At 45.3% G+C, this 15,080-nt stretch overlaps 1 protein-coding gene, 1 long non-coding RNA gene and 1 pseudogene across 2 annotated transcripts; 2 read left to right on the top strand and 1 right to left on the bottom strand.

The window, feature by feature from the left end:
- The first annotated feature begins 242 nt into the window (after window positions 1–242).
- Window positions 243–12,185, top strand: LOC126991130 (neogenin-like). The gene is made up of 6 exons (XM_050849880.1): window positions 243–365; window positions 1,147–1,290; window positions 3,587–3,710; window positions 8,864–9,006; window positions 11,172–11,320; window positions 12,027–12,185. Exons 3-6 carry the CDS (start codon window positions 3,631–3,633, stop codon window positions 12,183–12,185), a joined length of 531 nt encoding a protein of 176 aa, XP_050705837.1. The 5' UTR covers window positions 243–365; window positions 1,147–1,290; window positions 3,587–3,630.
- LOC126991129 (signal transducer and activator of transcription 5B-like) lies at window positions 2,547–3,337 on the bottom strand (annotated as a pseudogene).
- A 1,549-nt stretch (window positions 12,186–13,734) lies between the features above and the next one.
- LOC126991134 (uncharacterized) lies at window positions 13,735–14,469 on the top strand. The gene is made up of 2 exons (XR_007745180.1): window positions 13,735–13,808; window positions 14,300–14,469. It is a non-coding gene; the product is annotated as an uncharacterized LOC126991134 (long non-coding RNA).
- The last annotated feature ends 611 nt before the right edge of the window (window positions 14,470–15,080 follow it).

A 15,080-nucleotide genomic window follows, 5' to 3' on the forward strand; every position in this document is an offset into this window, starting at 1 on the left:
CACTTATCTTTGAACTGTCTCCTTAGCTGTAAAAAAATAAATAAAATAAAATAAGGGATTTGGACAGCATCGGGATGAGCTTGAGTAGAGCAAAAGTTTGAAGACTGGGTCAAGCCAGGCTGGGTCAGGTGTGGCATCTTTGGGTAGGTTAGGACAGGGAGTGGGGAGTGATGAAAAGAATTATGATGCTAGTAAATGATTAACAAATGAATACTGTCTTAAGTTTCCTACCAACTTTTCTTAGCCGGGCCTCAGACAGTGACTGCGGGGTGCAGCAGGAGGCGCTAACTCTCCCCTACCCGCTGTTTGTCGCGCTGAACATTGGCCCGGCGCTTGTGGCTGCCTTCCTCGGCTCTTATGTGGAGGTGAGTGTGTCCGGATATGCCTTGTTGGAGTAGACACAAGTTGAGTTAAGTCTTGTGTTGATCTTTTGAGTTTTATGTGAGGGTTTGTGTGTCTGTATTTCTCTGTTTTACACTAACTCATCCCTGTGCTGTCCAAATCCCGTATGCAAGAGTTAACCAGCTTCTTCATTCTTTCCTGCCCTTATTAAACCAACCAATCCCACTGTCCCCTCCTCTTCCTAACCTAACTCAGCCCCCCACACCTAACCCAGCCTAGCCTGACCCATCCTGCAAACTTTTTTTCTACTCTACCTCATCCCTATGCTGTCCAAATCCCTTATGCAAGAGTTGACCAGCTTCCTCACTCTCACCCCCTTCCTAACCTAACCCAGCCCCCCCCACACCTAAGCTAGCCTGGCCTGACCCATCCTACAAACTCTTTTTCTACTCTAGCTCTTCCCTATGCTGTCCAAATCCCTTATGCAAGAGTTAACTGGCTTCTTCATTCTTTCACCCCCTTTCTAACCTAACCCAGCCTGGCCTGACCCATCCTACAAACTCTTTCTACTTTAGCTCTTCCCTATGCTGTCCAAGTCCCTTATGCAAGAGTAAGCAGCTTCTTCATTCCTTCATCCCTTGCAGCAGTACACAGGCTTTGAGTCAATGCTGTGTGATGCTGTTGCTCTCATGTGCCCAGCGATATCAAAAAGTAAGAAAACGTCACTAGCTCTGAAGCCACTATTTTGGGGACCATTCTGCGGCCCTCACTGACACTCCTTCCCTCCTCCCCTCCGCCTCACAGCCCGTGGCTGCCGGCAGTGGCATCCCGCAGGTCAAGTGTTACCTGAATGGCGCCAAGGTGTCCCGCGTGGTGAGGATCAAGACCCTGATGAGCAAGGCCGTGGGGGTGACCTTCTCTGTGCTGGGAGGCCGGGCCGTGGGAAAGGTGGGTGACTGAGCCGCAGAGAGAGAGAGAGAGAGTGTGTGTGTGTGTGTGTGTGTGTGTGTGTGTGTGTGTGTGTGTGTGTAAGTGGATGAATGGAAAGTCTCAGTTGAGTGTTCCTGATAGCAGACTAGCTCCATGGGTTGAGGCCAAAGGTCAAGTGATCCTTTCAGGTACTGCAAATCATACTTAATTTCTTCCTAAACAAGAGCAAAGTGTTAAACCTGGCCCACAGAATTTTGTTAATTATTATTATTATTATTATTATTATTATTATTATTATTATTATTATTATTATTATTATTATTATTATTATTATTATTATTATTAAAAAATGGGATTGCAGCACTTATGAGCCTCCATCGGCACACTTGTATTCATATTAGCCAATACAACACCCAAAAGGAACTCCTACAAACACTGATAAACATTTACTAGGTTTATGACAGACAAATATGAGAAGATTTCTGTACTGTCTCTTAACATCCATTAGTTGTGAACAGCATGCAAATAATATTTTCCACCACGGACAAGTGTCCACTTTTCCAGTCAGTCCCTGTCTGTCACGCTGCCAAGCACTGAGGACCACACGGAGGCTGAGAAGTCTGTGTCTGGCAGGCTTTCCAGGGTGTCAGGACAATCAGCAGGGTTGTTGTGGGGGTGTTGTGGAGACACATTGTCACTCCTATATTAAAACATTTTGTTAACCAAGTTCACATATTTGGCAAGGCTTTCCTAGGAGTTGTGAGCATTTCCAGGGGTGGTTTTATGAGCCCGGTGGTACCTAGTTTGATCCTTCTTCTGTAGCATGAACCTTAAAAAACACTCATTATAACCTGATTGACCCCCTCTTTGACCTTCAGAAATAGCCGATGTGAGAAGCCAAAGTGTCTTATAATACCGAGCACAATGAGATGGCTTGGTGCTCACAGGAGGTGGATCTACGGCATCATGCCTTGGATACATTGCTTGTGGAGCACTGGGCTAGGATTCCCCTGACGTGCCCTGCTGCTGGGATGTTAAGAATTAGACGAGGCTTGACACACCCATTGTTGGCTGTGGTGTAGTACTTGCTGCTCTTTAGGTTCAGGTACAGGACGAATTGAAGGTCTGCTAGAGCACATGCCCCAGACTGTACCTTACCACCTCACCCAGCGGACAAAGGAGTTACTGGTACAAGGCTGAAGCAGGAATACCTGCCTCTGAACACAGTCTTTAGTGGTGTCTTCCATGCCATATTGCCTCCCCCAACTTCTGGGTCAGAGAAGTGCAGGAGCCCTAGGCTTGGAGTTTTGTATCATTTCCTCAGCCTGCGGGTGTCCCACAAAGCCCAAAGCTCTAAGGCTGTGCTCCTTGGTGACCTTCAAAGAACCACTCCAAAAAGTTAAGTTCCGTCCTGACAGAGGCTCCTTGCAGAACCATGACCATGACATGTTAGTGAAATCTTGTACTTGAGGACTCCTGAATGCCTTTCCAGCTAAGAACTTTAGGTTGTCTTCTGTCAAGCCTCTTCCTGTGGCAGATTGGAATTTGGCATCAAACACATCCAAAACCTGTGGCCATGGAACCTTCTGAGGCAGTGTGTGCGCCCTTGCTTGGCAAATGCATCATCCCAGCAGACTGTGGGCCAAGCATGAGGCTCCTGGCTGCCATGAACACTGCAGGCAGTGACACACTTGGAACACCACCTCACCAACACTGAACTGTGCCTGGAAGAGTAGGGAAAACTTGTCATCCAGAACTGAGCCCTTCTTCTCAGCTCTCTTTATTTTCATGTCTCGGAAACTAAGGGAGAGCTGCCTTGAGCCCTGGTGATGCTCCATGCTGCCAGTATTGTTGAGAATTTCCCCTGACATTTCAGCTTTGCTCATTGTTGAGGAGAGCATTGGCCGGGGCCTCACTCATGATGGGCAGCCTCACCTGAGGTGGGTCGTGGTCACTTGCCACCCACCACTAGACGCACACTTGATGAGAATCTGGTGTTTGGCTTCATGATGTGATGTTTGTTCAGTACTGGAGAGCAAAGGACTCACTCCTGTTCTTGACACAACGGCCTGAGGTAATCTGATGTTTCTTGGGGCGGCGAGGCAGGATGTGTGTGTGTGTGTGTGTGTGTGTGTGTGTGTGTGTGTGTGTATTTACCTAGTTTTGTGTGTGAGAGAGAGAGAGAGATTTTTTTTTTTTGTGAGATGTTGCTATTAAAGCAGCGTAGTGTCCACAGGTATTAAACTTGCCCCTTCCTGGCCATTTATTTATCAGTGGTATTTGCTGGAAATCACCTCCATTCTTTTTTCCATAGGTCAGGTCGTGGGCAAGGTCTGTGGCCGTGAGCTGACCACCAAGATGCTGCTGCCCACGGTGCCAGCCATGGCCAAGGGCAGGGTGGCCAAGACTACAGATGATGGGCCACTCCTAGACAAAGAGTAAGAGGGAGCATGAAGGGCTGCAAGGGTTTGTTCAGGATGGAAGGCGAGGGAGAGAGAGAGTGAAGGGAAAGGAAGGACAGCTTAGGGAAGACTAACACAGGAAGATCACAGAAGGATATCATATGTGTGTGTGTGTGTGTGTGTGTGTGTGTGTGTGTGTGTGTGTGTGTGTGTGTGTGTTTACCTAGTTGTAGTTTTACAGGCCAGGGCTTTACGCTGGTGTGGTCCCGTCTCCATATCTACATTTATCCAACTTTTCCTTAGCACACTCCTCGCCAATACTACATCCTCACTTAGTCTGTTCCAAAGCTCTATATTTCTTTGCAGGAAGATATATTTCTTTGTGTCTCTCAAGCATCTTCCTTTCCTCAATTTTTTGCTGTCCTCTTGTGTTCCTGGCGGTAATTTCCTCTTTTAGTAGTAACTCCTCGTTGTCTACTTCTTACATTTTGTTCAATAATTTGTAGGTTTGTATTAGGTCTCCCCTTTCTCTTCTTTGTTCTAGTGTTGGTTGGTCCATTTCCTTTAGTCTTTCCTCATGTGTCAATCCCTCCAGCTCTGGAACCATTTTTGTATTCTTTCTAGTTTCTTTGTGTTTCTTCTTATGAGGAGACCACACTGCCTCTGCAATTCCAACTTTGGTCTGGTCATGGTGGTAATTAACTTTCTCATCCTATCCATGTAGTGGAATGCTGTTCCTATATTTCTCACCATGTTATACGTATCACCGAATATCTGATTAACATGACTCTCTGGCTGTTTGTTATCTTGCATTGTTACTCCCAGATCTCTCTCTTCGTGTACTTTCTTTAATGTTTCACCATCTCCCATTTTATATGTCCATTTTGGTCTTCCTTCTCTTTTTCCCATTTCCATAACATGACATTTTTTTCACATTGAATTTCATCTCCCATTCCATACTCCACTTCCAAATCTTGTTTAGGTCTTCTTGCAGAATTACAGTCTTTATTGTTTCTTACATGTGTGTGGGTGTGGATGTGGGTGTGTCTGTCTGTCTGTGTGTGTGTGTGTGTGTGTGTGTGTGTGTGTGTAATTCACCTCTTGGTCTGCTGCGGGTCTCTCTCGAGACAGCCAGCTGTTCCCCTACGGAGGAACACAGAGCTCATAGTACTGATCTTTGGGTAGGACTGAGACCACTCACACACAACACACCGCGACAACGAGGTCACAACTCCTTGCCTGACGTCGCGTACCTACTCACTGCTGGGTGAACAGGGGCTACACGTGAAAGAAGATAAACCCAACTTATCTTCACCCGGCCGGGGAATTGAGCCGCGGTCCTTCTGGTTGTGAGCCAGACGCTCTACCCCTGAGCTACCGGGCCGTGTGGGTGTGGGTGTGTCTCTGTGTGTGTGTGTGTGTGTGTGTGTGTGTGTGTGTGTGTGTGTGTGTGTGTGTGTGTGTATATTTACCTAGTTGTGACACAGGAAAAGAGCTACCCTCATGCTGTCCTGTCTCCATATCCTCTTATCCAACTTTTTCTTAAAATCATGAATGCTTCTTGCACAAATCACCTCCTCCTCCAGTCCATTCCACAGCTCAATGCTTCTGTTTGGGAAGCTAAACTTTTTCACATCTCGCCTACACGTGGTCGCCCTCAACTCTCCATGTTCTCTCGTTTCTCTCTCGCTCCACACACACAGGTCCTCTCTGTCCAGATTCTCCACCCCACTCGCCACCCTGTACACCGCTATCAGGTCTCCTCTCTCTCTCTCTTCTTCTCTCCAGGGTTGTGAGCCCCATGCTATTGAGTCTCTCCTCGTAAGTCCGATCCCTATGTTCCGGTACTACCTTAGTTGCCACTCTCTGCACTCTTTCCAGCTTTCTTATGTTCTTCTTTTCATGAGGAGACCAGACCACTGCTGCATACTCCAACCTTGGCTTTATCATTGTAACTATTATTTTCTTCATCATCTCCTCGTCCAAAATACACAAATGCTGTCCTTATGTTATCCTGTTGATGTGTTTGTCCGGTGACATGTTCTCTGAGACAGTCACTCCCAAATCTTTTTCTTCCATTCCTCTGCATATTATCTCACCTCCCATCTTATAATTGTATTCACATCTTCTACCACTCCTACCAAACTCCATTTTTTTACATTTCCCAAGGTTGAATTCCATCTGCCATGTACCACTCCACTCCCATATTTTGTCCAGGTCCCTCTGCAATGCCTCACAGTCCTTCACATCATTGACTCGTCTCAACAGCTTTGCATCATCTGCAAACAAACTCACATAGCTGGTCACTCCCTCCACCATATCATTTATATAAACAGCAAACATTATTGGCGCCAGCACTGAACCTTGTGGGACCCCACTCCTCACTGGGCACCAGTTGGAAACCTTGTCCTTGATTATTGTCCTCATTTCCCTGTTAGTTAGAAATGTGTGTGTGTGTGTGTGTGTGTGTGTGTGTAATTCACCATGATCTCATCACACAATAGACTCAGGATTGTCCGTCACTACCTTCCCCGAGAAGGCATGAAGCTCATAAGTGACAGATCTCTGCATAGAGTTTAGAGCCCCCCCTGGGGAGGAAGGGCACAGCCCCCGTTGATACGTGATACCCATTCAGTGGTGGGTGTAGAGGAGACTCAGGTTAGGGGAGGCTGCCCATGGTGCCCACTCTGGCCAGGACTTGGCCCTGGAGAGAGCCCTGGAGCTGGTCAGCCAGTCTGTGGGCAGTGCTGAGCCTTACTCCCCCAGCCTCGTGGCTCAAGAGGCAGGAAATGGAGAATTCTGGACTAGTTTCATATACATTAAAAAGTGGTTATGCTACTAAGTATCTCTGTAGTATCTTGTACAGGGAAGGTGTCCTTAGTTTTCAAGGCATTACAATAAAACTCAACATCAGCTGTTTGCCTTAGTAACAACAAGGAAGAATGGTTTTGCTGCATGTGATGAACCTGTAAATATTCCCACAAGCAATGTATGGCATGACAAATAGCATTGACCAATTCCCTGCCCGGCTGACAAGACTCATGCTTGGTTTCTCTCCTCACAGGCGGCGGGGAAGAGGATGGTTAAGACACCTTGTGCATGTTAATACTCTCTCATACTTGTGCCAAGGCCTAACACTGTGTGGCCAACACTCTCAGCAGGGCTTTGTCTTGTGATGTATGTTGTTCATTTTGTATTTTATTCTTTGTAGCTGTGTGAACTGCCTTAAAGTGAGTATTTATGCTCACTTTCATGACAAGAAAATGTTTTATGTTGCTGGCTGCCACAGGCTCTATACAATCATGAGTTGTTCATCAATCCACAGGAATATTTTATTGGCTTTACATTTTTTACATTATAGTTTGCTGGAATGTTCTCTTCCCTGCCTGGTGCTCAGCCTTCATCATTTCAGAGGCTGACTGATTGAGGGAAGGAAGTGGGTACTGAATTCAGTACTGTTTGCTGTTGACACGGTGCTCATTGCAGAAAATGAAAGTGACCTACAAAACTTGGTCACTGTTTTTGACAGTGTCTGTAACAAGAGCAAGAGAAAGCTGAAAGTAAATGTCAACAAAAGTAAAGTGATGGTTTCTGAAAAGTGAGGTTGTAGATTTTGTATGCCCATATAGAGTGGAATTGAATGTGAAAAAGAATGCAAAATAATTTTGAATTTTGAAGAACACAAAGACACAAAGGAAGAACAAACAACAGCAGACCTGCTGGTCCTGACGAGGCTGTTTGTGACAAGCTACACTAACTATCTAATCAAAGGTGGAAGATGAAGGACAGCAAAGGCGAAGGCTCTTCCCCCCCCATCCCTCCAGCCAAACCTGGCAGGAAAGGAAAAAGAACCATGCAGCATGGAAAAACTGCATGGAAATTATGTAGGAAAGAGGAAAGAACTACCATTACTGCTACCACTAACCGGGCGATAAAAGCGGACAAGGACACCAGTATTCGAAATAACTTAACGTTATTACGACAATGAGTAATATCTTAGTTGCTGGTTGGATTCAAAACACTTGTCTAATCTATTATTGAAGGCCATAACTGTTGTACTATCAACGACATCACAGGGTAGAGAGTTCCAACCTTAACAACTCGATTGAAGAAGAAGTGTTTAGCTTCGTGTGACGAGAATCTTTTACCACTTATCTTCAAATTGTGATTTCTTCTTGTTCTATTTTGATCGATCAACTGTAAAGTAATCTTCCGCATTAAATGGTGAAGGTCAATGAGTTTAAGTACCTTGGATCAGTTATGTGCAAGCATGGTGGTACGGAGGGAGAGATAAGAGAAAGGGCATTGCAAGGAAGAAGGGTGGTAGGGTCTTTGGGACGAATCATGAATGGCAGAAGTGTGAGCATGGAGGTAAAGAGGGATTTGAGAGATACAATAATAGTACCAACCCTCACATATGAAACGTGGGCCTGGAATGAAAGTCAGAGATCTAGAGTGCAGGCAGTGGAAATGAGTTATTTGAGGAGTGCTTGTGGTATGAGTAGATTGGATGGAATGAGTAATGAAAGTGTGTACGAGCGTTTTGGAATGTGTCACAGGGGTGAAGGGAAGAAGTGTGGAGTGGTGGAAGAAGTGAAGCGACAGACCTTAAAGTGGTTTGGCCACATGGAGCGAATGGAGGAGAGTAAGATGACCAGAAGGGTGTATGTGAGTGAGATAGAGGGAGGGAATGCTGGAGGACGACCTCCTGTGAAATGGAGGGATAGGGTGCAAGAGTACGTTAGGAAGAGGGGGGAAAGATCTTTGAGAAACTTTGAGCAGGCAAGGAGGGAGTGTCTGGATAGAGAAAGGTGGAAGCTCTTCTGCCGTCGCCATCCCCTGCTGGGAGCTCCTAGGAGCAGGCGTCGATGAAATGATGATGATGACTGAGAGGGGTATTTTGATGTGTCTTGAGAGCTTGGATAACAGTGACTGAGGGAGAGATTTCAGAATCAAATAAATATATACCCATTACTTTTTTTTTTAGTGTGTGTGTGTGTGTGTGTGTGTTGCAGTTATTGCTGTATATAAGGTAAGTGTTGCAGCAGGCTTATTGTAATGGACTGTTTTTGTTGGTATTTATTTTTTCCCTTGAGCTGCTTCCTCTACTGTAAAAAAAGAAAAATTGTGACAAACAGCAATTAGATACAAAACTCACTTGCTTACCGTACCTTTCTGCCTTTCCTCAGGGACCTGGACACACTGTTCCGCGGCACCAGCAGCAGCAGCCTGCACATCCATGGCCTGCAGGAGGAGGACGAGGGGACGTACAGGTGCCGGGCGGAGAACAGGGAGGACTCGCTCGACGCCGTGGCCCACATACAGGTCCAAGGTGAGACAAAACTATGACATATATATTTTTTTACAGCAATGAAAGCGTTCAAAGGCAAAAAAACAATGAAAACAATAAAGCACTGCTCCTATAAAGAAAAAAATGAGAGGTTAATATTGGGTGTAGAGGTCATAGGCAGGAGGAAATACAGACACATGATGGCTGTTCCAGAGTTTACCAGTGAAAGGGATGAAAGAATGAAGATGCTGGTTAACTCTTGTGCTTTGTGAATAAAGTTTGGCATGGTAAAAATCTTAGTGATTGTGAATTATATGTTTGTCATAGGAGATGAAGTCGTGAAATGGATGGTCAAGATATGTGAAGTAGCATGGGGGGGGGCAGCAGACTGGACGAAAGCCATCACTGTCCCAGTTTACAAGGGGAAGGGCAGGAGAGGGGAATGTGGGAGCTATAGAGGTATAAGTCTCCTGAGTATACCCGGAAAGGTATATGGAAAAATCATAATAGAGAGGGTGCAAAGACTTACAGAAGAGAAAATCAGTGAAGAACAAGGAGGCTTCAGGAAGGGAAGGGGATGTGTGGATCAGATATTTGCCTTCAGGATGGAAGTAGAAAAAATAATAGTAAAAGGAAAGAAACTATACGCTGCCTTCATGAATATGGAAAAAGCTAGAGCTAATACAGTCTCTCTATATGATGATGCATCTGCATGTGTCAAAATTACTGGAGAAACAAGTGAACATTTTGAGATAAAAGTGGGCTTAAGACAAGGGTGCGTCATGTCACCAGGGTTATTCAATATTTATATGGATGGTGTCATTAGAGAAATGAAGGGCAAAGTTGGAGAAGATGGAGTAAGACTGTTCGATGAGGGAAGGAAGTGGGTACTGAATTCGATACTGTTTGCTGATGACACGGTGCTCATTGCAGAAAATGAAAGTGACCTACAAAATTTGGTCAGTGTTTTTGATAGTGTCTGTAACAGGAGAAAGCTGAAAGTAAATGTCAACAGAAGTGAAGTGATGGTTTGTGAGCGAAATAGAAGTGAGGTTGTAGATTTTGTATGCCCATATAGAGTGAGAATTTAATGTGAAAAAGAATGCAAAATAATTTTGAATGGTGAAGAAATGGAGGAGGTCAATGAGTTTAAGTACCTTGGATCAGTTATGTGTAAGCATGGTGGTACGGAGGGAGAGACAAGAATAAGGGCATTGCAGGGAAGAAGGGTGGTAGGGTCTTTGGGACGAATCATGAATGGCAGAAGTGTGAGCATGGAGGTAAAGAGGGATTTGAGAAATACAATAATAGTACCAACCCTCACATATGCAAGTGAAACGTGGGCCTGGAATGAAAGTCAGAGGTCTAGAGTGCAGGCAGTGGAAATGAGTTATTTGAGGAGTGCTTGTGGTGTGAGTAGAATGGATGGAATGAGTAATGAAAGTGTGTACGAGCGTTTTGGAATGTGTCACAGGGGTGAAGGGAAGAAGTGTGGAGTGGTGGAAGAAGTGAAGCGACAGACTTTAAAGTGGTTTGGCCACATGGAGCGAATGGAGGAGAGTATGATGACCAGAAGGGTATATGTGAGTGAGATAGAGGGAGGGAATTCTAGAGGACGACCTCCAGTGAAATGGAGGGATAGGGTGCAAGAGTATGTTGGGGAGAGGGGGGGAAAATCTTTGAGAAACTTTGAGCAGGCAAGGAGGGAGTGTCTGGATAGAGAAAGATGGAAGCTCTTCTGCCATGGCCATCCCCTGCTGGGAGCTCCTAGGAGCAGGCATCCAGGAAATGATGATCATATGTTTGTCTCCGTTACTAGTATTGAAAATGGTATAAGAAAGACTATTCATATCTTTGTGGTTTGAGTATATAAAGTTTGGCATTGTGAAAGGTTAGCATTTGCCAGTTATCGTTAAGTTAGGTTAGGTTAGATGTTTGTCTCAGTACTAAAGTGTTTTCAGTGATATAACAAAGACTGCATATTTTTTGTGATTTGTGTGGATAAATTTTGCCATTGTAAAAATCTAAAGTGTTTTTCAATCATTAAGTTCCTCTCAGTTACTAGAGTGGTAAAATGTTGAAAATGGAATAACAAAGACTAGCAATATTTTTGCGGTTTGAGTATAAAGTTTGGCATAGTAAAAATCTTAGTGTTCTTCAGTCATCATGTTTCTCTCAGTTACTAAAGCTTGAAAATTGTGTGACAGTTGCTCCGAGGTTTCTGAGGCAGCCGGCCAACGCTCTCGCCTATGAGAAGGAGAACGTGGAGCTGGAGTGCAGCGTGTACGGCCAGCCAGAGCCCTCGCTCCACTGGCTCAAGAACGGCGAGCTGCTGGTGGAGACGGAATACCTTCAGGTGAGCCGGACTTCTGTGGCGGTGTGGAAATTTATCGCTGTTACAGGTTTAAAAGGACAGAGATATGTAGATTCATAAGATAGATAGATTGGTGGATACATACATACATACATACATACATAAGGGGAAAGGAATGTAAGGCCCTAAATCAGTGGTTCTTAACCTGGGGGGTGCACCCCTCTGAGGGGGAGCACAGTAATTTCCAGGGGGGGTGCGAGCCCTAGGGGAAAACTAGGAATTTCTCTAATTATATTTGCTATTCTCTTACCAAGAGCGTGGGCTAATATTGAGAAGTTTATGAACAAATGCAAAAGTATCGCCATTACTTCAGTTTCCTGTAGTCTACTTAGGGCTTGCCAGTTTCTTTAACATCTGTAAGGAAATTTTATTGCTAGATGCAAGGGGGCGTGGAGGGAAGGACTACTTCCTGGAAGGGGCGGGGAAGTAAAAAGGTTAAGAACCACTGCTCTAAATGGATGCATAAGGTATGTAAAGAGATACATTAGAATCCATAAGGTTCCATGCATAAGGTTCTAAAGAGATAAGTAAAGGAAAAGGGATACAAGGTTCTAAGTAGATACATAAGGGATTTCAGTAGATAAGGGATATAAGGCTCTATGCAGGGAGATAAATATAATGCTGTCAATAGCTACACAAAACACAGCTGTGTTGTGTTAGGTGTGTGTAATGCCAAGCCTCCCTGTAGAGTGTGAGCGGCAACAACCTGCAGATCCTTGGCCTGGTGCGCCAGGAGTACTCCGGGATGTACCAGTGTGTGGCGCAGCTCGCCGGGGACGCCCAGCTGTGTGTCCTTGAGTCAAGTAAGCAGCGGTGCCGTGCGGGGCAGACACTGTTCACACTGTAGCCCTTTGTTTGCATTCATGAGTACTGATGTAGTGTTGTCTGCATTGGACACAGGCAGTGACTAGTCCAGATAATTCCAGGTTGCTAATAAGCCCAGACGCAAACATTTACAAGGTTACTGAATGTATTCCAATGTTTCTGGCGGGCAGCTGCAGCCGCTGGTACAGACGCTGCAGTTTTAAAAAGTGTACATTACCCAAGTTATTGATGTTGATGCATGTGATTTTCTTAGCATGGCTGTAAGCATAACCCTTTGTTGTGTTTATTATTCCTTGAAGACTGAATAAAATGCATAGATTACACTGTGGGCAAAGCACACGTCTCCAGTAATGTGTTCATATTTGATTGTCCTGAAGTTTGGAGATATCAAAGCCGGTGCTGAGAGTTACTGACTCACTAAAATGTGATTTACCCGAGAATGACTATTTTGTTGTGGTATTTTGATAATAAGTTGTCTGGGCTCACCTTCAGGGAGGAGCAGCATGCCACCACCCACGCACAAGGCAGGTCACAGACACAGTAAGTGGGGCAGCTCAGGCACACCACTACTACTACTACTCCTTGTTTTCAATACTTAGAATGTCTGCTCATTGTTGACACAGCTTGTTTACATCATTTGCCTTCTCTTGGTGTGGGCCTTGACAGTCACTGTGCCTACTAGTCTTTATGCTGTTCACAATAATTATTCCTGGGATACTCAGTCCTCTACAAGCAGGAAGGATCACTCAGGTCAGAACCAAAGGACACAACCTGGGAATATTTATTGCATAAAAAATTCAACACAATACTACTACTGTTAAGATGTATTTAGCAAATACAGAGTTATCCAACTGCCATTCCAGTGATTATAAAGAAATAATAACATTTTAGTGAGTACATATACAACATTTCATCAAAAGTAAGTAATTCACATCACTTTCCTCCCTTCACTGCAGAGAACGCGTCCAGAACGTGAGTGCAGCTCCTCCAGCGAGGGACAGGATGAATACAAGACCCAGATCAGCGACCTAAGTCCAGGAGTAACTACATGGTGCGGGTGGCGGCCACACCTCCGGCGGCCTGGTGGGCGCCTCCATACGAGGTGCGGGTGTTCACCAAGCCGGACCTGGACCTGCCCTCCGCCTCAGAGTCTGAAAGTTGTCTCCACCTCACCCACCAGTCTGGAGGCCACTTGGTCGCCGCCCGTACTGGCCAAAACGCCCATCACGGGATACACCATGTTCTATACGCAGGTGTGGACGGCCTTATAGAACTGTGTGCTAAATGTGGAGTCTCTGTTGCCTAACAAAAGTCTCCCCATATCCTTGTGTGTCATTAGTGACCTTCCTTTGAGTAGAGGGTGACCATAGCTGTGTGTTTGTACAAGTCCCAGTGTGTATCTTAACCATTGTCTCCCTTGTAGTTTTCTCCTCAGGTTGGGTCAGCAGAAGAACACGAAGTAAAGGTCACTGGTACGTCACATGACCTCCAAGGCCTGGACCAGTTCACTGAGCACAGCGTGTGGCTCACCGCCGTCAACAGTAATGGCGGGGGAGACGCCACCCAGGTGTTCACTGCCAGAACCTTCTCAGACGTGCCCTCAAAGGAGCCTCAGAATGTGAGCGTTGAGGCTGCCAGCTCAAGGGTGAGTTGTGGAAGGCTTCCAAGGCAAAGATACATTGTGAAACTCGCTTTTAAATAGCTTTCTGCTCTGTTCGTTTCCTTCACATCATCTCTACAAGTTGCACATTCATTGTTTCAGTATTTTTAACCCTTGCACATTCATTATATTTGACCCGTCTGCTGCGATTGGCACGGATTTGGCCTTCACTGGTAGCCTGAAAACATTTACTCCCATGTCTTTCCCTGGCTCTGTGGTGGATAGTGTAGTGTATCAATGTGGCATTGGTGCAGGATATCCCTCCCAAGCTGCAGGACTTTACATTTTCTCCACTGAATTGTAGCAGCCGGTTTGTGTTCCATTCCTGTAGCTTGGTGAGGTCTTCTGGTAGGAAATCCACAGTCAGGGGGCTAAGTTGAAGCATTCATGGCCTCACACAGTGTTCAAACTTTTTAAGATTGTATTTTGATAATTTATCGTATAACTTTTTTCCCTCACACGACCTTTCCCTTCAGAGCCTCATCATCTGCTGGGAGCCTCCGCTGGCCGAGCACCAGAATGGGATCATCACCAGCTGCAAGATCCGCTACAAAGAGCGCGGCGAGTCAGGTTCCTCCAAGACCAAAGCCACAGACGGAAACAGACGACTCTTTGCCCTCAAGAAAAGCACCACATACTCCATAAAGGTTTAACCCGTCTGCTGCGATTGGCACAGATTTCACATTCACTGGTAGCCTGATAACATACAGTCCCTGGTCTTTCTCTGCCTCTGTGGTGGATAATGGAGTGTTTCCCATGTGGTATTGGTGTGCTGGATATCTCTTCACTGGTAGCCTGATAACATACAGTTCCTGGTCTTTCTCTGCCTCTGTGGTGGATAATGGAGTGTTTCCCATGTGGTATTGGTGTGCTGGATATCTCTTCACTGGTAGCCTGATAACATACAGTCCCTGGTCTTTCTCTGCCTCTATGGTGGATAGTGGAGTGTTTCCCATGTGGTATTGGTGTGCTGGATATCCCCTCCCATGGTGCAGGACTTACCTTTTCTTCAAGCAGACGCTATTTAAACATTAATTTTGTTTCTATGTACTAAACTCTCCGCCTTTGTTTATCTATTCTCTTCCTAACACTATATATAACCAACAGTCGCTATTTACACGCTAATTTTGTCTCTGTACCTATGAACGGTGCATACAACAGGCACCTTGATATATCACTTACACTTCCCACACACAAACAGTTACAGTCAGTCAGTAACACACTGTCTTCCCAGCCCACCCACTTCTATACGTTACT

Source organism: Eriocheir sinensis, unplaced genomic scaffold (genome assembly GCF_024679095.1).
Source record: "Eriocheir sinensis breed Jianghai 21 unplaced genomic scaffold, ASM2467909v1 Scaffold244, whole genome shotgun sequence".
In the NCBI taxonomy this organism is placed as follows: Eukaryota; Metazoa; Arthropoda; class Malacostraca; order Decapoda; family Varunidae; genus Eriocheir; species Eriocheir sinensis.

Coding starts and splice junctions, on each gene's coding strand:
- LOC126991130 (XM_050849880.1), top strand. CDS start 3,631: ATGCTGCTGCCCACGGTGCCAGCCATGGCCAAGGGCAGGGTGGCCAAG. Junction 9,007..11,171: donor GGCCCACATACAGGTCCAAG/GTGAGACAAAAC, acceptor ATTGTGTGACAG/TTGCTCCGAGGTTTCTGAGG. Junction 11,321..12,026: donor TGGAGACGGAATACCTTCAG/GTGAGCCGGACT, acceptor GCCTCCCTGTAG/AGTGTGAGCGGCAACAACCT.